At 39.5% G+C, this 24,615-nt stretch overlaps 1 protein-coding gene across 3 annotated transcripts in view; it reads left to right on the top strand.

Moving 5' to 3' along the window:
* Window positions 1-24,615, top strand: part of slc8a3 (solute carrier family 8 member 3) — a 124,142-nt gene that overhangs the window by 62,190 nt on the left and 37,337 nt on the right. For 2 of the 3 annotated variants that reach the window (XM_044142273.1, XM_044142272.1), the window contains exon 3: window positions 9,686-9,792. The exons of the other annotated variant lie outside the window; for it this stretch is intronic. In XM_044142273.1, the coding sequence (XP_043998208.1) occupies window positions 9,686-9,792 (107 nt within the window). The remainder of the gene's footprint in view (window positions 1-9,685; window positions 9,793-24,615) is intronic. 3 annotated transcript variants of the gene reach the window in all.

The following is a 24,615-nucleotide window of genomic DNA, read 5'->3' as shown; positions in this document are numbered from 1 at the left end:
TTTTGTCTCACCTGAACTGAGCAGCTTAGTCAACTTGTTGTTTTTAACGTAACATAATTTGGCTTGAAAGTTCCCTAAAACTGTATCTCTGGCCTGTTTATGCTCCTAATATGAGACTTTAATAAAAACCCCTCTGGTCAGACTGAGATTAAAATTACATGTGAATGGACTCCATTTGCAAATAATGCAATATATATATATACATACATACATATATATATATATATATATATATATATATATATATATATATATATATATATATACATACATATTGTGCACCCAAATTTTTGGGGGATCTAAATCCTGAAGGCAATTGGTTGAACTGGAGATAAGTTACAGCTAACTTTGTAAAAATGTTAATTTCCTGTTTTGTGTTCAGTTGTGATACTTTTGAGCGGATCATTTAGAATGCATTACAATGGAGCAAAGCTCATCATAGTTATGTTTTTCATTTCTGCATTAAATAAATGCAGAATAGTATTTTTTTAATCATTACAAAGATTGAAAGATTTTGGGTTTTTTTGCTTATGCTTTTGCTTTAAGGCGCAAGTCATTCAGATACAGTCTGGACAGGTTTTTTCACCTTTTTTTTGGTTCTATGTAATATTTGTAATATTTGTAATATCTACTTTTAGCAAGCTGGGCAGCATTTCCTTGTTTTTCTGGTGATTTTTGGCTGCAGATGCAAATCTTTTAGTGTCAAGCGATTCGATTTGATTGCAATTTTTAATGTCATAATTCAATAAAGAAACAATTTTCAATTATCTAACCATTTGAATTGAAAACTTTGTCTAAATTATTTGACAGACAAGAGGCAAAGGTCATGTGAACAATTACTTTAAATAATTCTGTCAACACAATAATGCTGCACCAAATTATATCAGTTTATATTTAAACAAAAACAAGCTTGTGCATCAAATTCTGTGACTTAAATCATCAGGTTAGCTCAGCTGCCTGGGATTTTCTCACATTAAAAAAATTCAAACGTACACGGAGGGCGAGGCTGCCTTCTACAGTGGCAAATACGTGCAAATTAAACGTATTTTAAATTCCATTTTTGAGAATTTCCAATCAAGAATTCCCAGGAATAGGAACTGCGATTCCCCATAGAATCAGTTTCATTCTGCCCCTCGGTTTTTGGCTGCTGGTCAAACATTTGCTTGTCGTGTCGTCTGGTACGTGTTCGCCTCACCAGACCGGAGGAAGCTGGAAAGGAATTCGGAGGGAGCAGATCAGGAGCGTGAAGCACGAAATCTGAAGAGAGTTTTTTCAATAAGTTATTGACGAATGTGTTTACTAGGGTTTTTTTTTTCTTTTCTTTTCTATGATTGCTAGAGAAAAGCAATAATCAGGACTGTAATGAGCGCGCCCCATAATCCCTGAGCTTGGTGACAGAAACCAGGCCTGTTTAATTAAGACTCTGATTTCCCGTGAGGCATAGAGGTCTTTTCTTTCTTTCTTTCTTTCTTTCTTTCTTTCTTTCTTTCTTTCTTTCTTTCTTTCTTTCTTTCTTTCCTTCTTTCTTTCTTTCTTTCTTTCTTTCTTTCTTTCTTTCTTTCTTTCTTTCTTTCTTTCTTTCTTTTTTCTTTCTTTCTTTCTTTCTTTCTTTCTTTCTTTCTTTCTTTCTTTCTTTCTTTCTTTCTTTCTTTCTTTCTTTCTTTCTTTCTTTCTTTCTCTCTTTCTTTCTTTCTTTCTTTCTTTCTTTCTTTCTTTCTTTCTTTCTTTCTTTCTTTCTTTCTTTCTTTCTTTCTTTCTTTCTTTTTTTCTTTCTTTCTTTCTTTCTTTCTTTCTTTCTTTCTTTCTTTCTTTCTTTCTTTCTTTCTTTCTTTCTTTCTTTCTTTCTTTCTTTCTTTCTTTCTTTCTTTCTTTCTTTCTTTCTTTCTTTCTTTCTTTCTTTCTTTCTTTCTTTCTTTCTTTCTTTCTTTCTTTCTTTCTTTCTTTCTTTCTTTCTTTCTTTCTTTCTTTCTTTCTTTCTTTCTTTCTTTCTTTCTTTCTTTCTTTCTTTCTTTCTTTCTTTCTTTCTTTCCGCGTTTGGAAAAACCGTAGCAGTTTTGCTCATGGACGCGAGCGATTGGAGTCTCTCACAACGGCACTTTTCGAAACCAGGTGTCAGAGTGAAACTTTTCAGTGAATCACTCCGCAGGTGTGAAAACGCACACGTGCAGAACGATCGGCGGTAGGGCAACAACAAAAACAATGGCGGATAGCATTGTGCTGTTTTGTGCTACTTAACCTCTTTACACTAACAGGTACCATAGAATTGCGCAAAAGTCCGTGAAGGACGGCGGAGTCCCTGCTCGACATTCAGTGACAGAGTTGTACGAACCCTTTGAAAGGCTGTTTCCATGGTTTTAAACTGAGTGATTGTGAGCGTGAGTGGGGATAAAAATAGCAACAGGTATTTTGTTCCATATAACACAGTAGGAGTGAAACAGGTAAACATTTTATGGATACAAACTCGACTAAAAACCAACCTGTTTAGGATTGTATCTGAAACGTAATCAATTACAAATTTACCGATGGAACTTGACTTATTGTCGTGTTTTGATTGTTGATTCTATGTTGCATTTGAGTTGATGTAAAGCATTTTGAAATGCCTTGCTGCTGAAATGTGCTATACCAATAAAATTGGATTTTGATTAGATTTAGTTTAACACAATTTCTGCTAAGGAATAGATGTGTTACATTAACAATTTGTTCATGGGAAACAGAGACGGGTTACTATGAGGTAGAATCTAAGAGTCAAAAGTGTTTGTGTGCTCTATGAAATGTTAAAATCACAGTGCCATCTGGTGGTCTGGCATGACAACTACAGCTGACTCAGGATGTCTTGGCAGTGCCGTCTAAACGTGGAAAATACAGGGAGTTTCCCCAGGGACCAGTCTAATCTCATATCATAACATATCCTATTGACCTATAGAGCTGTCTCCCTCACAATGATATATTTCTGCTTTTTAATGGAGATAAAATGGATTATTTGAAAACAGAAATCACAAGAAATGCTGTAGCAAAAAAAAAAAAAAAATTCAGCTGTGGTTTGTTTGTTTTTTTCAGATGAAATGAGAGTGAACAGGACACTGTTCAGCACTCTCTCTTCGGCCCTCTCTGCAGCACCGTCTTCTATCTTTCAATTTCTTTTGCTGTTTGCATCAAACCCCCCAGGCGCCCCTCTACATCCACTCTGGATCTGGGAAAGGAAAAGGCCTCTGGCTTCTGGCAGCCTGGTGCAGCGGAGGTGTGAACCCTGTAATCGCCAGTCATTACTCAGTGGCACTTCCCACACTCCAACTTAAGTGTGTCTCATCTGCCATGTTAACATCAATACATCATTATCACATTAATTTTGACAGATCAGTGTAATCCAGTTTAACAAGAGAGAGCACTGTTGGAAAAGCCTGGACTACCATTTAATCCACTGTACTATAAAACAAGCCAGATCATTTCTTTTTTTGAACACCAGATTGTATATCTTCTTCCTTTAAGCCTAAAATATGAGATTAGCTACCTTTTTTTTAGATTCATTGGCTCATCCTCCTTACCCTTCAAAGCAAAGGCACCTTCCATGCGAGAAACAAAAAGAAGCCGTTTATTTTTCCCAGCAGGACCTATTATGGCGTGTCTGACCTTTCTAGTCACAGAATCCTGAAAGCATTTGCAATGTCACGTAGATCGCTATCGGCAGGAAACCTTGGCTGGGACCATCGTTTCAACTCGTCAAGCCATGGAAATCTCCGCAGCTCGAAGGAAGTTTCCTGATCCAACAGTCAGTATCCTCCAATGGGGGAGTCTGGTGGTGTAACGGCAGCCATCCTGGGTTCTTCCTTCCTTCCCTCGCTGCCCATTTAGTTCTCATCAATAAATGCCGCTATCGCCAAGAAAACAAGCATTTGTGACCTCAGGAGAAAACACCCAACAGCATCTCAGTACACTTCTAAATGAAGCTTAAAGAGATGTTTTTTTAGGCTCTGACATTCTCCAATACTCTGATTAGTACAGCTCTGTGTAGTTGTATATTCAGTTCAGGTTACACATCTGGCGCCAAGTCTCATCTCCAACCGTTTACCAAAACAAGTCAATTCAATTGAATCATACAAGACAGGCTTCAAGTTAACTACAGTTCTAATTGTTCAAATAGTTTTAAAGTTTTTTGTTTATGTAAGGATACCCAGCACATTGCTTCGAGTCACTGACCTGCTGCATTCACTCACCTGGATGAGCAGACAGAGACAAACACTCGCTTGCATTGTGTCGTCGACTTTACAGCAATCCTACACTCAGCCGGCAGCGACAGCAGCTGTGAAATGTGAGCGAATCTTGTTTATATTCCGCTAGTGTCGAAAAACATAATTTAGCAATTGCAGCGCTTCCATTAAATAATAAATGAAATGAGAACCACTTGAGAATATGCATGTTCTCGCAATAAGTCATTAAAAATCATGGGAAGCAATGGTTGTGAGCAGCTAAATTTGAAATAGTCATAATTCAGTCATGGCGCCAGACCTCATTATCTATGAGCCAATCATAGGAGACATCAGAGTCTTACTCGGGCGTTGGAACGGCAAGAACCTTATACTTGGGTGCGGCGACGTATGCGCCGCTTTGGGGAAATTGCAGTCCGTGATTTCACATTAGAGCAAAGGATTCGACACGTTCAAATGACACAAATCTTCTTATGAACGGTGGACCCAGCCGCACATTGTCCGAGAAAAAACAAAAACAAAACAGAAACAAACCGACACCCTCCACAAGATCGCCACTTTGCGATGCAAGCGAAACCGAAGTGCAGTTTTGCGGAATACAGCGATTTTGACACGCGGCAGAAAAACCACCTCAACCTAACGCAAAAACTTTTTATCAAAAAGCATGATTTTTTAATTTATTTTTTTTTTTTGGAACTACTGTGTTTCCATTAACCAAATTTATTTTTGTTAATTAAATTTTTATGGCAAATGAAAACACAGCCTTTGGGAAGGAAAACTATGCTTCAACAGGACGTAATATTGAGCAGAGCCAGGACCTGGCTCGATACGAGAAGACCGAACTTTCACGAGGAAACCCTCCACAGAAACACTGAGAAGAGGATAATATCACATGCTGAAGAAAAAGCTGGATTTATGGCAACAGTTGCTCATTTAGTGGCTGCATCTAGCAGAGAGACGTGGTGAAACACAAAGTAAAAGGACCTTAAATTCATTACATTTCCACTTAGTGAGATGTTATTAGAAGGTTTTTGGTGAAATGGGAAATGTTTTAATGGCATTCGCTCCTGTGCGTGAGTTAAATTAGGAGTTTAGAGTATAATGAGATTTTTGGGTTTAAGGGTTGAAATTAGTTGGCAAAGTTTGCAAAAATAGTCTCCAAATTGCGGGTGACTATTTGTTCAGAAGAAAAATCTGTTTTTATGGACTTGTGTTGCTAACAGCAGTAAAATGATCACAGCAATTAGATCCTACTGGTCGGCCTGCTTTCAATTTAGGAGATTAAGTCGGATTTAACGTGATTTCTCAAGTTTAACAGCTCAGAGCTTTTAAACAGATGATTTCTACATATATGTATTTGTACATTTTTCCAGCCGACGTCACAGTAAAGCTACCCACCCAGCGGTCTTGAAAACTGTTGCACATGTGAAATGACAGCTCTGGATGCAGCTGCTTACTTACAGCCCAAAGGCAGCCTCTTACGTCATTAAATGAATGGCTTTTTCCTGTTGTTTTCCCATAGAGTGGATAGTCACAGATTAATAGTGAGGCTGCATCTGTGGTTTGCTTTTAGCTTGCACTGATGTCAACCCCACACAACATGCAGGCGGTGTGTGGGTGTGTGTGTGTGCCAGATCCCATTAGTCCATTAGACTCCTGTGCATCTTCTTCTCAGTCTTGATGAAAACCGAAGTGCCGTTCACGTCTGCAGAGCCGGCACTGCAGACTTGTCGCCTGGCTTGTAAAGGAAAGCCCCGCTGGTGAGATGTGAAGAGAGGGAAAGCAAGATAGATTGCTCTGCTGTCCGCGGTGTGTTAAAAGGCAGTTAGGCCGTACAGTTTCCCTCCTGCGGTCACTCACATCCTGAGCTGCAAACATTTTAACCAGAGAATAGGATTTACTGTGTGAAGCATGCTTTTGTCTGGATTTATGAGACAGAATTTCAACTGTCCACAATGATAAAAAGACTCAAGCAGAGGCCAAAAAATTGGACTCGAGAGAAGAACAACTTCAACATGTTTTTATCAAGTAAAAGTAAAAAGTATGCCCATCCAAGAAATTGCTCAAGCAATCAATATCAGCAGATAATACGTCAGAAAGAATCTTCAATCGTTTCACTGAACTCTTATCCAGAATCGCACAGCATTCTGGGGGATGTAGGCAGAGACTTTAGCCTTTTAAACTCTCACGGCGAGCTCAAAGCTAGGTTGGTGCCATCGACTAACTCATTCACTTATTGGTTACCTAGCAACAGCCTGTTGAGTAACTTGCGCAGCAGCAGTTTAAGGTTTTGCCACTGTGCCTAATAACTGCTTAAAAATACACAACAATGTTGTAAAGTGAGGATAAAAGAGGAAAAGAGACGTCAGCAGTTTGGCAGTATTTCAGATATTTAAAACAAAAACCGAATCAATAATCATCTATATCGACTGATATGAAACGCTTATATTTTGAAACGTTTTTCAGCCATATCGTCCAGCCCTGCTAGTTAGTAAACAAAACGAACTCTGGCTGTAAAAGGGTACTTGGTAAAATGGGCCACTCAACTGAGTGATCAAAACATCAACAATTTCATTAATGAAAATTACATTATCAAATGGGCCAAAATATAAAGTTATGTGGAAATTTTGATCTTTCAACAGACAGTGAAAACAATTAATATTGTAAAATAACAAAATCAGGCCAAATACATATTTTTCCAAATCAGTTTCTTTCTAAACTTATGAAACGCTAACCAAAAGCTCAGGTGTGTGTCTGAAGAACAAACTTGTTTTAACCAAACATTCACCACACACATTCAGTGAAGTTACTCAGAGTGGGTAGAGTATCCAGAAATGTCACTCAAGTGAGAGTAATGCTGCATTATATTGAAATTACTCAAGTTAATATAAAAAGCACAGCATAGTACAGAAAAAAAAAACTACCCCTAAAAACACAGTTTTTCCAAAAAGTTTCAGTAATGTCAGCCAACTCTGGGCTCAAAGTGTGCATTAGCGCTGGTACCGACACAAAGTTGGAAACCCGGAGAACGAGCCGCTTTTTGACTCAATGCATGATACATGAGCGGCTTTCTATAATGGATGGAGCCGGGCCACTCATCTTACTAGCTGGAACTCCTGCTTTCTAAATGCATTCCCCAAAATAACATGCAGAGAAATCCGGCTTCCCTTCGCTTGTATTAGCAGGGAAAGCGTTCTCCCATGAGGTGTCAGACACATAATAAAGTATGTCATCCCCCTTTTTCCAGGGCTCGCTGTGCCACTGTCGGCTGTTGCTGGCTTGTCTGACGCTTGCGGGGCTGTGCTTTCTGAAGCCCGGGAGAGCAGATGCAGAGAGTGTCATAACTCATTTAGGGTTTGTTTTCATTTCCCTGCAACCGACAGCGTGTGATGTAACGTTTGCATGAGTCCGGCTGAAATCAGCAAGGCTATTCCTCGAGGAGTCTGCTCCTCCTCCATTTCCTCTTCCTCCTCCTCCTCCCACCCCACCCGCCTCCCTGTGATTGTGCGAGCCGCCACCAAGGCATCAGGGTACCCACTGACCACTTATCCGCCCGGACCCGTCAATAACTCTTTATAAAGATCAATTAGGGGCGATCAGTGGAGAGAGCGGCGCTGGGGCCGCGGTGCCACATTGAGCCGTTTCTGTGTGATGATGTTCCACGTAGAGCTTCTTTTTTTCTTTTTTCTTTTTCCAAAGGAAGGGCATCGCACCCTCAAGACATCTGACTTCATCCATAAATCCTGCAATGAACCACTTCTCTCTTTGTCTGTGCGTTGAAAAATAGCATGGCGTCCAACCGTCAGTCTGCCTGAAAGCACCGTGACGGAGGAATGGAAGCGCCGCAAAGTAGCACGTAACTGTGAAGCGGGATCAGGCCACTTCATCACGATGCCCTTAAAGGCGCAGTATTGTGTGCTTTCCAGGCACATGGTGCCATTTTATATCACGATAAAGTAAATATGTTACCTCCAGTTGTTATAAAAATGCTATATTTATCAAATATGACATTAAAGAAATTTGACTTTGTAATTTAACACCTTGAAATTGGGCCTCTGTCTCTTTAAAAACTCCTGCTCTTTCACCTTCAGAAAGTCATGACATCGCTCCTCTATTAACCCATTAACAGCGGGGTTTTTTTACCGGCAATGGACTGAGAAGTAGCTCCTATAATGAGCTCAGCAAATGCCCAGTTCCACCAGTTGTTTGCTAATTGCTGCTGGCTAGTCTGAAGGAGCCGGTGAGGGAGTCGTGGAGGAGGAGCTGCGTCCACCCAGGCAATCTGCACAGGTGGAATGGTTGAAAGAATCAAATCAACGCTCCAGCCAACTTCAGCGTAGCGCAAAAGAGTTTTCTCAACGTTAGTACATTTCTGTTAAACAAATTTATTTTCATAATTCCAATTGCCACAATTTTAAGGTCAATGGAGATGCAACTAGTGCTACAATGGTTAGATTTTGATAGGACAAAATTGAACAGAGCTGATAGCTGAAACTATTGTAATCTTAACTTCATATTTCTGCACCTCTTTGGCAACCAGGCTTCATTTTGTAGTTGTTAGATTGACTCATAGGGAGACAATGGGGAATGTTCTGGAACTTTGAACTTTGTAATGAAAATAAAAACTTGGTGTTTTTTTTTTAAATGTTTTATTATTCTATTTTTTATTTGTTTATTTTTTTTATTTTTGTTATTTGACTTTTAGTTTTACATTTGAAATGGAGACTTCAAAAAGAAAAAAAATTGTGTAAAATTAGTGAAAATAAAACAATAAATAAAAGACTGCATTGAAAGTTTTGAGAATAAAAAAAAAGAATCAACTCACACTTTCCACATTTTTATTTCAGGAAGTGAAACCATGTATCCTTTCTGTTCCACTTCACAAATATGAGCTGCCTACTGTTTTTCTACCTCGTAAAAAATCCCAGCAAAATACTTTCTGTGATGTGTGAAAACGATATTTTTGTAAGGCACTGTGGCATTTACTTTTTGTCACAAAAAAAATAAATAAAAATAAATAAAAAATCAAATGCACACCGTTCACAGCCAGACTGACTAGAAGCTCGTGTTTTCAGTTCATTTTGTTTTTCCGTCCACTCTGCTGTGGACGGGGTTTTTTACTCACGTCCTTCTTGTGCTGGATGCAGTGATGAATGTGGTTGTCATGACACCAGCGCCGGCCAATGAGCTCGCAGGTTAGCAGCCCTGCATGTCATGTCTGACGGCTTGACTGACAGGCCTGCTGCGGAGCGAGCCGACCGTTCACCGTCTAACCTTTCTTCCATGCTGATTATTAATCCAACTTACAGCGCACTTCTCGTGTCCCTCCATCGCAAATTAACCTTTCTATTCTTCTCTCTCCCTCCTCCCCTTCTCTGTCTTTTGTTGTTGATTTTTTTTGTTTGTTTGTTTTTTGTTCTGTCCACTTACTTTTCGCAAAACCCTGTCCTTTGTCGTTCCCCCCACCCCCTCCCCTCTCGCAGCAAGTTTGTTCACGTGAAAATTATTGACGATGAGGAGTATGAGAAAAACAAGAACTTCTTCCTGGAGCTGGCTGAGCCTCGCATGGTAGACATGAGTCTGCAGAAAGGTGGAGTACTCAACTTCTTTCTCTCTTTCTCTGTCTTACTCGCCCACTTTTACTGCTGTGGCCTCCGTTTGCCTCATTTCAGCCCCTCTTCTCTGTTTCTCTGCCACCATCCTGTGTTTCTAACGCGACGTTTTGTTCACAACTCTGTTTCGTTCACAATCCTGCCACGGTAAAAAATAAAATAAAAAATCGCATCTCTCCCCCCAGACGCCATCAGCACCTGCACGAGAAAGCAAACAGATAGTCTAGACGTCACCTCCATGTAGTCAAAGGCGCAGGCAGACGCTGTTATATAGAAACATGCAGGAGTTAGCCCTGCGACAGACTGGCGACCTGTCCAGGGTGAATCCTGCCTCTCGCCCGGGACGCAGCTGGAGATAGGCACCAGCGACCCTCCCGACCCCATTAGGGACAAGGGTGTAAAGAAAATGGATGGATGGATGCAGGAATTATTTATAACTTTAGAGCCAGAGCGTCCATGATGAATGCTGTAAACTGCTTCTGCTGAGGAAGGATTATTCATTCATTCATTTTTTTTTTTTGTAGCGACATTAACGATTCACCAGACTCCAACTAATGGTTTCATCAGGCTATGAAGTATTAGCTTAACATACTCATATTGTATAGCATCCTGCTAAGGAGAGACGTGCAATAAAAGTATTTTTTGCACACCTTTTCTTCCTTGCGTTTCAAATAATAATAAAAAACACTTTAGTATCACAACAGTATATGTGGACATGCATGGACGAGACAACGGGGGTAGGATTTAATAAACATGGTCGTGTTCCCGCTGCTTTTCTGACTGGATGTGAAAGATTTGGGGGTTTTTATGGTCAACTGTGATTTTGCTACTTTTTGGGGGGTTTTTTATACATAAATTTTTTTTTCTCTGTATCATTTTATCCATCCATCCATCCATTTTCTTACACCCTTCTTCCCTAATGGGGTCGGGAGGGTTGCTGGTGCCTATCTCCAGCTGCGCCCCGGGCGAGAGGTGAGGTTCACCCTGGACAGGTCGCCAGTCTGTCACAGGGCAACACAAAGACATACAAGACAAACAACACACTCGCACACACACTCACACCTATAGGGAGAATTTAGAGAAACCAATTAACCTGACAGTCATGTTTTTGGACTGTGGGAGGAAGCCGGAGAACCCGGAGAGAACCCACCATGCACAGGGAGAACATGCAAACTCTATGCAGAAAGACCCCGGGCCGGGAATCGAACCCAGGACCTTCTTGCTGCAAGGCAACAGCTCTACCAACTGCGCCACTGTGCAGCCCTTGTGTCATTTTATTTATTCGAAATTAAGAAAAATTTAATTTTATTTGCAAAATATAACACTGGCCATAAAATAAATAGTTTTCTACTTTTCTTGACAAAGGTAGTACTTAGGGAACATGCAGTTGATTAATACAGCGGATGGGACGCACCGATCAGAACTTCATGGCCAAATCCAGTATCCGGTTTTATATAGTGTGAAGCTGGGTTTAGAAAGCTCCTATTTATTTCAAAGAATAATGAATAAAAAAAGAAAAAGAAATTAAATAATTGCCAGCGTTCGAAACACTGTGTAGAGGAGATGTCATAGGCTGTATTAAAGACAGAGTAGTTAGCATTAGCATCAGAAACTGTAAACACCAGTCTGTGTATTTCTCAGGTAACATAAATCCTTTCCCCAACGCTTAAGATTTTTTTTTTTAAAGGAACAAAACAAGGAAATTTTGCTGCAATACATTTAGCCTTCCTGTTGTCCACTGAATTATCCGTGTCTGTTCAAAAGTGGGAGCCTTAATGAATGGAAGACATACCCCAGAGTTAGCCCAGCTTTCTTTCTATAAACTTCGTCTTTGTGTAATTTGTTTAAAAATTACAAAAATTGGTTTAAAAATGTGTTTACTGATATAGAAAATAGTTAACTCTCTTATTCGCTCCGCTACAACTTCCGACTGAAGCGTGTGGCTATCACTGCAACATGTTTGTACCTGGGTATTGGTGATTCAACGAGCAAAAAAAAAAAACAACAGCAAAAGAAGAGATTGCTGCTAAACAGCACTTAAACTAAAAATAGTTTCAAACGTGTCAGGATTTCCTTTCGTCGTTGATCTCAATGTGTGCTTTAAGAAGTAACGATCAAGCAGATACAGAAAGTATAAACCAGTCCGCTCCCATTTATGGTCCTGGAAATATCTGTGTTTCTGCTCTGAATTGTACAGTTGCCCGCAGCGTTCTTGGGCTGAATTGTTGGAGACAGTAAAGGTGTAGAGGAGGAGTAAGCTAAGCGATCTGTTCAGACAGAGTGCAAGGAAAATATAGGTAGCGACAGGTGAAGCTGTGCAGGATACATGCCAGTGGTTAGGTCCAGTCTCAGGGGTCAGACGCTTTGAGGGGAAAGAAACTGAACCTTTGTGTGCTGTTTTTTTCCCCCATCTCTTTCTTTTCAGAATGCCCTGCGAGACCCGTTTATAGCTAATCGATGCATGAAGAGTTTTGAGTCACTATGAGCTACGGGAGCCTTTCATTCACTTCCATTTACTCACTAATTGAGAAAATTCTTTGCAGTGTGCTCAATTTTCACATGCTCCAGTTTTAGGTACATTGAAAATCACTTATATCTGCAGCCATAGAAACTGACGCGTCGATTCTCTATGTAGTAATCAATGTTTCAAAATCCTGACTGAAAAAAAGATAATTTGTCAACATCTTTAGGAGCCTAAAACATGATCTTATCCAGCTTTTTCCTGGTGGTGCTGCTGGAGGATCAATCGCGTTCGCAACGGCAGTTGCAGTGAAGTAGTTTGTTTCGCCAGCCAGCTGAGTTTGAATTTATTTTTTGAGGGGTTTTTCTAACTGCACACTGGATTTTCACCGTTCACTGCTACATCTTCAACGAGGTGAAGCATGTTGGGTACGCAGGTAGGCGTCTGTAACATGCACCCAAAGTGAAACAGGGTCAGTGGTTTCTCTTCTCTACACCACTGATGCTCCTGTTGTGCACATTTCCTGAGCAGTTTCTGGCCAGGAAACACTTTTTCACTCTTCCTAAACCTCTGTGCATGAAGACCATGAAGTAAGTTTGTGTAAATTTTGTTTCGCCAAAATTCTTTGTTTTGATTATCTTTCTCCTGAGTTGGCCTTTTAAGTCACCAGCTGTGTTTCCATTACAAATGCGAGCAAAACTGTGTCAAAATATGTCACAAAAGCACAATGTCACAATTGTGCCGTTTCCATTAAGTAACAAATGTAATTAAAATAACACATAAACAAGTTTGTTCACGTGGTAAATTATTAGAAACATGCCACTGCCTTGCCATGATCCTCCAACTACTTCCAGTCATCTTCTTCTTCGTGGTTTGTGCCACTGGCAACATCTGGTTGTTGATCACGTGACTCGAGTGATGCAAAAGCAATATACTATAAAAATAAATCAATTTTGATGCGTCCAAAAACACGTTTTATCGATATTGTTGTGCTTCCATGATGATATGAAGAACCTTGAACTGCCTTGTTGCTCAAATATGGTTTAGAAATTAACTTGATTGATTGATTAAGCAAATTAATTTTCAAAATGTCAAATTGCGCAATTGTGGTCAATGGAAACGCAGCTAGACTGATTAAAAAATATATATATACATATATATGATTTTTTTTTCAAATTCTTATTTTAGTCCAAACTCAGCACAATTTGACACATGCTTTCATTTTCAATGCTTCTGTTTATTTCTATATTTTTTGTTGTGAAATGAATATACAGGACTATATATATATATATATATATATATATATATATATATATATATATATATATATATATATATATATATATATATATATATATATATATATATATATATATATATATATATACATATATAAACCACCATGAAGATTAATCACATGCAGCATTAGACCCTGTTACATGGATTCCACCAATCGGGACGAGGGAATCCATATTTTACAAAGTTTCGTAACGCCTATCGTAGATTGTTTTCTGTTTTTAATTTGCACAAATATTATTCATGCTCAATAAAATATCCTTGGTGGACGTCCCTCTCATTCAGAGGCAGACCTTCCCGTCCCAGCTGTAGTTTACACCCAGGTTTGTTTTACTAAATTATTAAAATGTTACTCATTCTGACTGCAGAAGCAGAGCAGCACTGCTGTGCATCTAATGAAAGCCCAATGTTTGCAGAGAATTATAGGAGATACGTCTACTTACTTTGTAAATGCAGAAGGTAATGAATGTTTGATTTAGGTAATGAATGTTTAAACTACATACAATGAGGAGGGGTAATGAAAAAGCTCTTTTTGTGCAGCATCATATTTTATGAACGTGTCTTTGCTGATGAAATCACTTTGATGCCACATTAGAAGAAACAGAAGACGTTTTATTAGGCTCGCACACACATTGTTCTCTTGCAATTACTCCTTTATTGCATTAATGAATGATAGGATGGTTTTATAGTTTTTCAATATAACGCAACAATCATATTGTTGTTCAAAACCAGTGATCTGCAGCTGATTGGGTTTGTTTTTCTCTTTATTAAAGCCAAAGTGGAGAGGCAGAAATGATGAATGTTATATTAGAGTCTTTGTTTCCATCATAGCAAACAGCCTCGCTCCGGTTTTCTTACATCAGAAGGCAACTCTGTCATTACAACCGCACTGACTGTTGTTCACATACTGATTATTTCTTTGGAAAGAAGATCCAACTGAAAAGAGGGGAAAGGAGTTATCACATCGTACTGTAGCTCTGTGATCTGTCTGGGATTTATTGCTGTCAGTTACATCACTCCTCGAAACTTTTCCTGATTTGTTCATGGGATGGGATTCTCGGATCAGATTCTGGTAGATGTGACTGAGTCCCAGGCTGGCAGGTCTGACTTTGGACAATGTGTGAGTGATGAAAGCAATCAGGGCAGCAGTCACCCTGACCTGTCAGTCTGGAGATGTTTACTGCCAGCTCTAGCGATGCCCTTCTCTAACTTCTGTTGAAGTGGTCAATACCTTTAGCACTTCCAGCGAGGTGGTGATAGCAGCCGCTTCCGCTGCTGATGCAAAATGAGCCGCTTTACTGTTTGACAACAGCGCAGAACTTTATGGAAAGACGCGTGAAGATTTGAACAGGTAGTTGCCAATGTTAATGCATGTTATTCTTAACATTTTTATGCGCTACTATTACATAAAGCAGATAGTCGAACTACCTATTTTGGCAGTAAAGCCTCTCTACCGCAGGGGGGTTTCCTAGTTTACAGAGGTGCGTTACGATTCAACACAAGGAGCGACAAACACCAGCGAAGGTTTTCCGTGACCTGCTACTTTCCTTGTCTCCAATTGAGCCTATAACCCGTTATAGAAATGCAACTTGGTTTTAACACAAAGACAACTGACCAGTCAGTTTGCACTCGGACAATAAAGTGTAAAGAGCTGATCCCTGAAGCAGAGAGGCGCAGTTTGTGACCATGTGTCAGCAAGTATCCAGCTGAAGTGTTCTCCGCTCAGACACCATATTCAGTTATGACTTCCGACACATCCGTTGGCTAAAAGCCGTCCTAGAGGCTCTTTGCTGCATTTGTTCGAATTGTTTCCCCATCCTCATGCTGCAGTGAAATACATACTAGACACATATTGGCACTTCTAGTAAATCTGTGCAATAAAGTTTCCCAATGTCTACCTGGAAATGTAAAATAATTTTTTTTTAAATCAATAAAATATGTAGATTTATTAAGAAGGGGGATCAAATTTTAGGATTTCTTTTTGTACCCATCCCCTGACTTATCCTTTTTAACCTTTTCTATGATTTGCTTGGAGTGTTCTTTTATCTTCATGCTGTATTGGTAACCAAAAATGCTGATTAAGCAGTGATTGGACGTGCGAGAGACTACAAGCATAATTTGCTAAACCTCTTTCACATCACATCAGTAACTTCCTTCATCGTACATATTTGCACTTGTCATTATTTTGTAGAAATCAATTTTCACTTTGACATTAAAGGGTTTTTTTGTCAGACAAAAGAACCATATTTTGTTTATCGTGATTTGTAAAAGCAAGACGAAGGGTAAAAACAACTAAGGGGGCAAGAATTTCTTTGCTAGGTGTCCAATACTAGTTTTCAGTATTTTTCCATGAAGAGCAGAATCACAAGTAGGGAGTAGGGAGGCTACCTAGAAGTGCTTCACACTGAAATCAAAACTTTACCCTCCAAAGTATTCAATTGCCTTGTCTTGTTGGTTCCGGTCTGTTTCTTCCCATCATGTGCACACGGCCAAAAACTGAACTGCGGTGAAATGCTTGCCTTGCATTGGCGAGTATGTTCGGGGATACTGGATGGTGATCACGTACACGCATCGGCGTGTTTGTGTATGCATGGCTGTAGGATTAAAGTCCCCTTCCCAGCCCGCTCCTTGTGGTAATCCATCTCCCACTGCCACTTTCCATTCAAATCACGCCTGCCGTTGGGAAATGTGCCACCCGTCGGCTGCCTCTCTCAGAAGGAGCTCTTGCGGCTTCTGAGGGCACTTCACATGCTGTTGTTCGAGCCTGACTGGCTCCTTTCTCACAGTCCTCTTTCACACATGCATTCATTACCTCCAAATGAGCAGTGAGTCATATTGTGCAGGAATGCAGCGGACAAAGCAAGGAAACAAGCACAGATGGATTTTAAGATTGCCGGCCTTTAGATAATCTACAATAGGGGGGATTGATTTGGAAATGACCCTGTTACATTATTATATTGATTGAAACTACTCAATGGCAAGGGCATGGGGTCCGTTTATATTGTACAAACAATATCAGTTGCATTTGTCAAACATGATCTTCATTGGTTATTTCATGGCAATTGGGTGGGAAGTATGACTTCTAGTGGAATTTAGTTTTACTAGCCACAACCAGGCATTGGCTGATCCCAGAACTGCAAAATCTGATTTAAGCCAAACCTCTCTGACACCACGGAGAGGGATGAAAAAGCAAAACATCAAGCCTCAGAGAGAAACGGAGCCGGTCATATCAATAACAAAAGAACCCAGATCAACATGCTGATCACTGCAGGCCAAACTTGCCTCAGCTAAGGTCAGTGTACAACAACAGAGAGACTGGAAGAAAGAAAATGCCATCCACAGGAGAGTTGAAAAGCGAAAACCACAGCTGACGGGAAAGAAGACGAGGTCCGTCTGACTTGTGCCAAAAAGCATCTCAATCTTGTCCAAGGAAATATTCTCTAAACTGACGAGGCAGAAGTCGATCTTTTGGAAAGTGCTGTTTTATGTTAGATTGAGCGTAAAACTAACGGCATTTAAAGAATACGTTGTCAGTGCAGGATAACAAGAGGCTGCTGGATGTTTCCAGTGGCCATTGGGCAAGAAAAAAAATCCTTAAGAGGTGTGTGCAGCCATCAATGTGTGAACTTGAGCTCAAGGAAACTTGGGTTGAACAGGACAGAGATCTATCTACCGTTGTAGATGGAAAAAAAAAGTAAATCTGGGCCACAAACCTAAACTTTTTAACTTTTCTTGCCGAAAATTTTCAAGTTATTTTTTTCTGGAAAATTTCTGAAATTAATCTAAAATCTAAAAGTTTTCTAGCAATTTTTTTATTTTATTTTTTTTTTACATTTGGAGCACAGAAATGTCTTTTTTTTATTTCTGAGCTTAATCTCAAAATTTCTAATTTCTTTTGCCAATAATGTACTCCTTTTTTCTATGTACAATGGCCCTAATACGCTGTCATAATGATACAAAGTACAAAGCAGTAAGGTTTATGTTTGATGTTCAAACAATCAATTCGAAATGGTACAAAAAAAAGATAAGCTGTAATTTATTAACAGAATCATGTCCTGCCCATTTCTTTTAATCAGTTTAGCTGGTTTCAGTCCAGATTGTAATTATCCACGCTGGTGATGTTAGCCACAAAAAGCCCACTCTATTTTGAAACATTGCATGTTGGGAGTCTCAGTCCTTTCCTGGAATGACCAGTATTAAATCAATTATCTGCCTAATTGAGCTGAGATAAAGACTCAGTGTCCTTATCACCAGCCCTATTAGCCATTACAGATGCCCCAGGAGACTTTGGATGTGCAAATAGTTCAAAGTGGAGCACCTTAACGCTTCCAAATCTTATGTTTTTACAAATGACACATTTTATACTTTACAAGATCAGGCAGCTAAAGTCTTAACGAACACAGCAAGTGAGATTTCTTTGCAGTAAAAGTCTTTTGCTTATCAAATGATACATTTCAAGCGGGCATCAATTCAATCCTGGTCATTATAGGTCTGATATGTACTTTAACAAGCAAATCATTATAAGCATCATTACACAGATGCTCCTACCATCCCATGCATTATTACCCTAGGAACTGACACAAAGACGACTCTAATCTGCTGATACCTACCGTATTTCCTGTCTCCTGGTGCTTTTGCCATCAGTTTCCAGGCTGTGCCCTTGGTTTTGTAAGTGACAGCAGAAGGGAGACCTTGCTGGGTGAGCGATGGGAACCAGCTGTCGCTCACTGCAGCTGGGGCTATCGTCTTCCCACTTGTTGGAAAGTGATTCAGGGACCTGAACCTACACCTCAGCTCCTTTAGTCAACTCACTTCCCCTTATGCAAAAGCCAAAAATGATCAAAGGTGGATTTTGGCGTTGGGGTGAAGTATTTAAAGCCAGCTTAATTTTAATAAATTCGCGTGCAAAGTGCAGGAGAATGAGATTGCGAAGTATTTGATAATTACCTAGAAATGACTGGCCCCCCCCAAAAAGTCACCACCTGAATTTAACTGAGCGACTAGGTATGGATAGTTACTGCATAGATATCCGTCTTCCATCTAGCAACAAGGGATTTAACCCTACCTGATGCAATGATTAACTTCTCATTTTCTAAACAACCATGTGGAAAGACACATCCTCTTGGGAAATATGCTATTCTGTTTAAGAAAGGTCAAATTATTGGTATCAAACCGAGAAAACATTCAAGGAGATTGCAGAAACTGCCAAAATTGGGTTGAGAACTGTCCAGACGTTATTAAAAACCGGAAGGACAGAGAAGGGCCATCGTCTCTGAGGAGGAAATGAGATCAGAGAAAAATCCTTGAGTGATCGTGATTGGTGATCACTTAAATGTTTGATGAAATCAAACGGAAGAAAAACAACAGTTTCTTCATGACCTTGTTGTGGCCCAAAATGAAGACGATCCAAGACAACTTCGAAAGACCTTAAATGTGTTAGGAAAGTCACGTAAATAACTGAATGAAGTACAGTTAAAACACAATGCTGCTCTAGGACTGAAGAATGTTTGTCATTTGAAATATAGTCAATGTCAAATGCACCACTCTGATTATAAAAACAGAGATACAAACTGGACATGGTTTGACCTCGTCATGTGTCCTATTAGAAACAGAGTTAGTTCAGATTAAAACCTTTCTGCTTGTTCCGACACAATGAGTGAATATGCGCCAAATTCTACTTAATACAATGAATAGCCTTTAAAATAAATAAACACTCTTAGGAAGAAGGAATATTTTAGTTTGAGCACAGAGTCGAATTGCCAAGAATCTGGGAAGCCTAGAAGGACCAACACCAATGTGATGGCATTGTGGTTGGATTGATCTTATTAGGCAGTTTTTGCAGCCTTCATTGGTCAGTCTGAACGGTTAATGAAGGTCACAGGACGCCTCATAGACACACTGGACACAGAATCACCAGCCCCTGACAGAGTTTAATAGGGGCTGCATTTGGACAGATGGATGGATTGCCTAACATTTGCGGTGCAGACATGTAACACTGCCAAGAAATGGGGACAAATATGTAGACGCGGACATCTACACATCATGAAGGAACCAGACATTTGTATCACAGCACCCCATGTCATAGCTGGACTACATTTTAGCCATTCTATTCCACCGATGTCAGTAACACCAGACCACAGACAGCTACTTTTGGAAGGGTGCACCCAACAGAAGGCAGGGAAGAATGACAAATGGTGTCACATCAGGTTTAATAATACCACTAGGTTCTGAGCTGCCACTGGTGTATGGCGGAAGAAGGACCAAACTTACTACTGCTGCCAATGCCGTTTAGAAACATTGACATTACTTCTGGCATCGTGGCGTTGGGATCCAAATGGTCAGACTTTGGATCACATATAATATTGATTCAGTGGACTGTGAAGACACTGCACTGCTACAGTGGTAACTTGCACTGAGGCACCAGCTGAGCACAGCGTTTCCACTAGACAACACCTGTCCATACATGAGAGGGTTTCCCCCAGGCGGTCCACCAGGCTTAGCATTGCTTATTTAAGGGGTTTTTTTATGTTTGCATTTTTGTAAGACTGTATAGTTGGTGTTCAGATATTAATCTTCCAATAGCACATATTTATTGAGTGATATTTTCAAATTTCCTATCAACTTTGAACATTTTCTTAACTCAAAAACACAACGTGCTGCTGGATGAATGACTGCCAAGTGCCCCAACCACCGGGCTCAGCAAGTTATCTGGAGGGAAACCTTGCATGACATATCTGTCTTTAGTCTCTTCCAGAAGACATTTCCACATCAAACCAACACATACAGTCCCTAAACGTGTAGCACATCCCACTACATCTACATCCACATGAGCATTGTGGAATCAGTGAATCATGTCTTAATTTGAGCTCCTTTTGTGGAGCTCAAAATAAGCTGTAAACAACAAAACTATTTTCAAGACAGCTAACAAAATCAGAGCAGTGCGTCTTGTGTTGCACGTCTTTACCTTGACATTTGAATCGTGGGCTCAACCTCGTGGCGTTGCTCTAGTGGTTCTTTTATCTTAATTGCTTGCGTTCTGTGTTGCATGCTGGCCTGTAAAGTTGCATCAGATCTGGTGGGTGTTTTGGCCTCATCAGAAATCTGATTTGAAGGAGAGAGAAAAAATCTCTCTGTTTTCAAAGTCTCAGAGCTCTCAACTTGTTTTCAAATTGCACAAAACCCACTATGAATGCAGATGACTTTTGTTCATATTGAAATATGAGTGGGATTGCCGTAGCGTGCAAGGAGGGAAATTAAATCGGTGCGGTACTAATGTAATTTCAATGGGAATAGCATCATCATGCAATGAATAAGAAAACCTTTTAGGACCAGTACAGGGGACCTGCAAGGCGTAGACAGGAAGACTGGTTGACATTAATGCAGAAGTGGATAGAGTAGCCCAAAATTGTACTCAAGTAGAACTATTTCAACATATTTTTACTTAAAAGTAAAAAAGTAGCCATCCAATAAATTACTCCAGTGAGAGTAAAAAAGTATTTGGTAAAAAGGACCAAACATCAATCATTTAATATTTAAAAATGACATCAGATCAAAATTATAATTCATACAAACATTTACAAAATAGCAAAATCAGGGAACACAACAGAAACACTGAGTTCCTTTAAATTTAGACTAAAAATCCACTTGTTTAGAGTTACTTTTGAACCATAATAAATGGAACATCGACCAACATATATGATGATTTTAATGACGCACTCATGAAAATGTAACGTTTGTTACTGGTTTCTCAATTGTTGACTGTACACTGTTTTCTATTAGTTTTATTTTTGTGTTTTTAAGAGTTAAAGCACTTTGAACTACCTTGTTGCTGAAAGGCGCTATAAATAAACTTGATTGATTGATTGATTGAATAATGAGCTCAGCGGATGTGCAGTTCCATCAGGTGTTTGCCAATTGCTGCTGCCACTAGTCTGAAGGGGCTAAGTGGGGAAGTCGTGGGGGGGGGCTGCTCTGTGAGGCGGAAGCTCGGAAACTTGAAGACTGCAGCTCTGAGGAGGAGCTTTGTTTTCGAAGGTGTCACTAGGTCGCCCCCAGCCCCAGGCGTTTTGCACAGCTGAATGGTTCCCAGAGGAGATTAAAGGATTTCTCAAACATGCACGAAAGAATCAAAGCAACACTCCAGCTATGCTTTTAACATTTTAACCTGATGTACAGCTCAAAATAGTTGATTATACACAATACTGAGCCAATCTGACAAGAGTTGTAGCTACTTTACAAAAAAGAATGGGCAAAACAAAAAAGTCAGGTAGAGACTGTAGAGGACTTGCAGCTGGTTCTGCAAAGCATTGACTCAGCAGAGTTGACTATAAATGCGCATCACATTCTTTTGATATTTTGAAAACTACAAAATATCACTTCACAGTTATCAAGTACCAACCCGACAACATGCATCGAAGCCTCTGGTGGTACCATGACAAAATGTGAAACCGCTCAACGGGGATGAGTACTTTGCAACGCACCGTACATGTCGACGTGTTTATCATTAGTTTTGCCAAAAACAGACAAAATGTATTTTGTACGCTTTCCTCTAACCACAAACGAGTTTACAGCTTTCTTTGAAAGTAGCGCGCCTCACTACATGGAGAGTGCATTAACGTTTAAATTTTTTCACGTCTTAGCTGCCATTTGACCTTCTCGTTGTGACCCAGGACAGAGGTGGAGGTTTCAATGAAATCAGGCTGGCAGGGCTGAATTAAATCTTCTCATCCATGCCGGTGTGATTTCAGTGCGGCTCTGAGGCAAGCAAAGGTCGTCTGATTAGTGACATTTGTGCCATGGCTGGTGGAGCAGACTGGGAGGTGAACATCTGACTCTATCTGACAATGAGCCCCGGACTCAGTGAAACACATGAACTCTGGCTGGCAGCGCACTGGAAGATAAAGGGGGTTATCTTTACTGTGTTCATGCCTCGTGGATTTAGTGTCTGCATGTGTCCCAGCTTGTTGTTAATAAAGGAAAGGCACATTAGTCGGACGCTCTGCCGGAAATGAGCAGCCGGTACGTCTGCTAACGGCACAGCCAACTAAACTCATGTTGATTTTAAAACCCAAATACGAACACCATTTGATTTTTCAATCAGCCAGGAACAGCAGTGATCTGGGCAAAGCAAAGTGGTTTTCTACACAACAGCGGGACACAGTTAAATTGGTTAGCTTGAGCAGAAAGCGCTCAGCGTTGTCAACACAGCAGCTCACTATGGCTACTGCTTCACAAGCATTGATTTTTTTTCCTATCACAAATTAATTTTTATAAATGCTTCTGAAGGATTGTTTTTTTTTTTTGGTGTTTTTACAATCTTCAGTTGATATTAAATTTAAACTGAATGCTTTTTTTTTGTTTTAGATCAGATGGGATTAACAAATTGTATCCGTTTGATGAATGTTACATAAAATCATGTTGATAAAAATTATTTATAACTTCATATTATTTTTTCTTCTAACTCAGCAGATTATACAACAAAAGTTTAGGATGCCCATTTTGTCTGTTCAAAACAAATGTATGTTTCTATGCTCCAAACAAAACCAAAAGATTTTGTAAAGATGCAGACTGAAAGAAGCCAATCCTCAGATTCCTCAGTTTGTAAATTGACTCAGTGATTAATCCCTTACTCTTCATGTCCAGTGGTCTGATAAATCTAAAATAGAATATTTCAAAAGTAACAAAAACATAAATTCCTAAAATTTCCCTTGTCTCATCATTGTGCTGCTTAGCAAACAGAAACATGCTGGGTAATCCTAACTGATCGCAAACAGAAAAACGTCAGTGGGTGTCAATGTCATGCTAAGAGAAAAGTGTTTATCTTTTAAAAGTGTATGTAAGTATCTACTTTGAACCGTCTGTCACACCATTCTCTAATTAATGGCTAAATTTGTTAGTGATCAATTGTTAAATTGGTCATATTGTACCAAAATTCAGGTCGAAATACAAATAATATTGTGTGCGACACAAATGTGGTACCTGCATGAATCTGACATGCCTTATTTTTTTTTTAAATCCCAATTTAAGCAAAAATAGTTACTACCATATAGATTTAAAATGGATGAAAAAATATTGGCACTAATAGGTTCAAATGATTTAAATTTCCACAGACGCTAAGGTTTGTACTTTAACACGCAAAACATTCTCTAAAAATCTGAGCAGCAAATCATTTGACGCGATCCAATTTACTGGGTGTCGTTCAAACGCTTTTCTTTCCTGTTTTACTGGAGAACAGCGAAACTGTCACAGCATCATTGATTGTACCAACATGCAATTAAATGTTAATGCGGAGATGCGGCTGTGTTGCGGAAAGAACTGCATCAACAGTCCCTTTAATTATCGCTGATTGTGATTATAACCTTGCCGAATGTTTTCTGTTTGTCCTCATCTTCTGCTCGACTTTATAGAAATCAGTGTAACTTTAGTTTATGCTTAATATACGGCTCTTTTTTTTCCCCATGCTGGGATTAGTGTGATTTTCTGAACTGATAAAACGGCCACTGGAGGCGTTCCATGTAGAACAGATTTACAAACAAAGGGTTTTCTTTATTTTAGATGAAAATTTTATACATTTTTTGGAAAATTTTGCCTTAATTATTTATCTGAGTATGATGTTTCATTAAACAACCTTGGTGTTTTTTTTTTTTTGAGTCTCTATATATCAGTTAAGGATTAACCGCTAACTAAATTAGTTGCCAGTTATTTCAATAATTGATTTATCACAAATAATCCGACTAGTCGTTTCAGCCATACTTTTAACATTTCCCAAGCTTTAGCCAGGACCCGTCTCGTGTGTCCGTTGGACTTTGTAATGCTGTTTCTTCACTATAAGCTAAGAATCGTATTGACTTTTTGCTTTGGGCAATAATCTTGAACTTGATCCATTCATCTTGGACTTTCTTAACATGACGAACATAGGAAGGCTGTATCAGGACCCCATTAAATTAATGGTGACCAAGTCAAGCCAATGTCAACTGAAGGCCAATGTTGTCACACAGAATGCAGTGTGTGTGTGTGTGTGTGTGTGTGTGTTGACTCGTCAGGC

The sequence above is a fragment of the Gambusia affinis genome, linkage group LG16, assembly GCF_019740435.1.
Source record: "Gambusia affinis linkage group LG16, SWU_Gaff_1.0, whole genome shotgun sequence".
Lineage (NCBI taxonomy): Eukaryota > Metazoa > Chordata > Actinopteri > Cyprinodontiformes > Poeciliidae > Gambusia > Gambusia affinis.
This window is presented reverse-complemented; position numbering and strand designations above follow the sequence as displayed.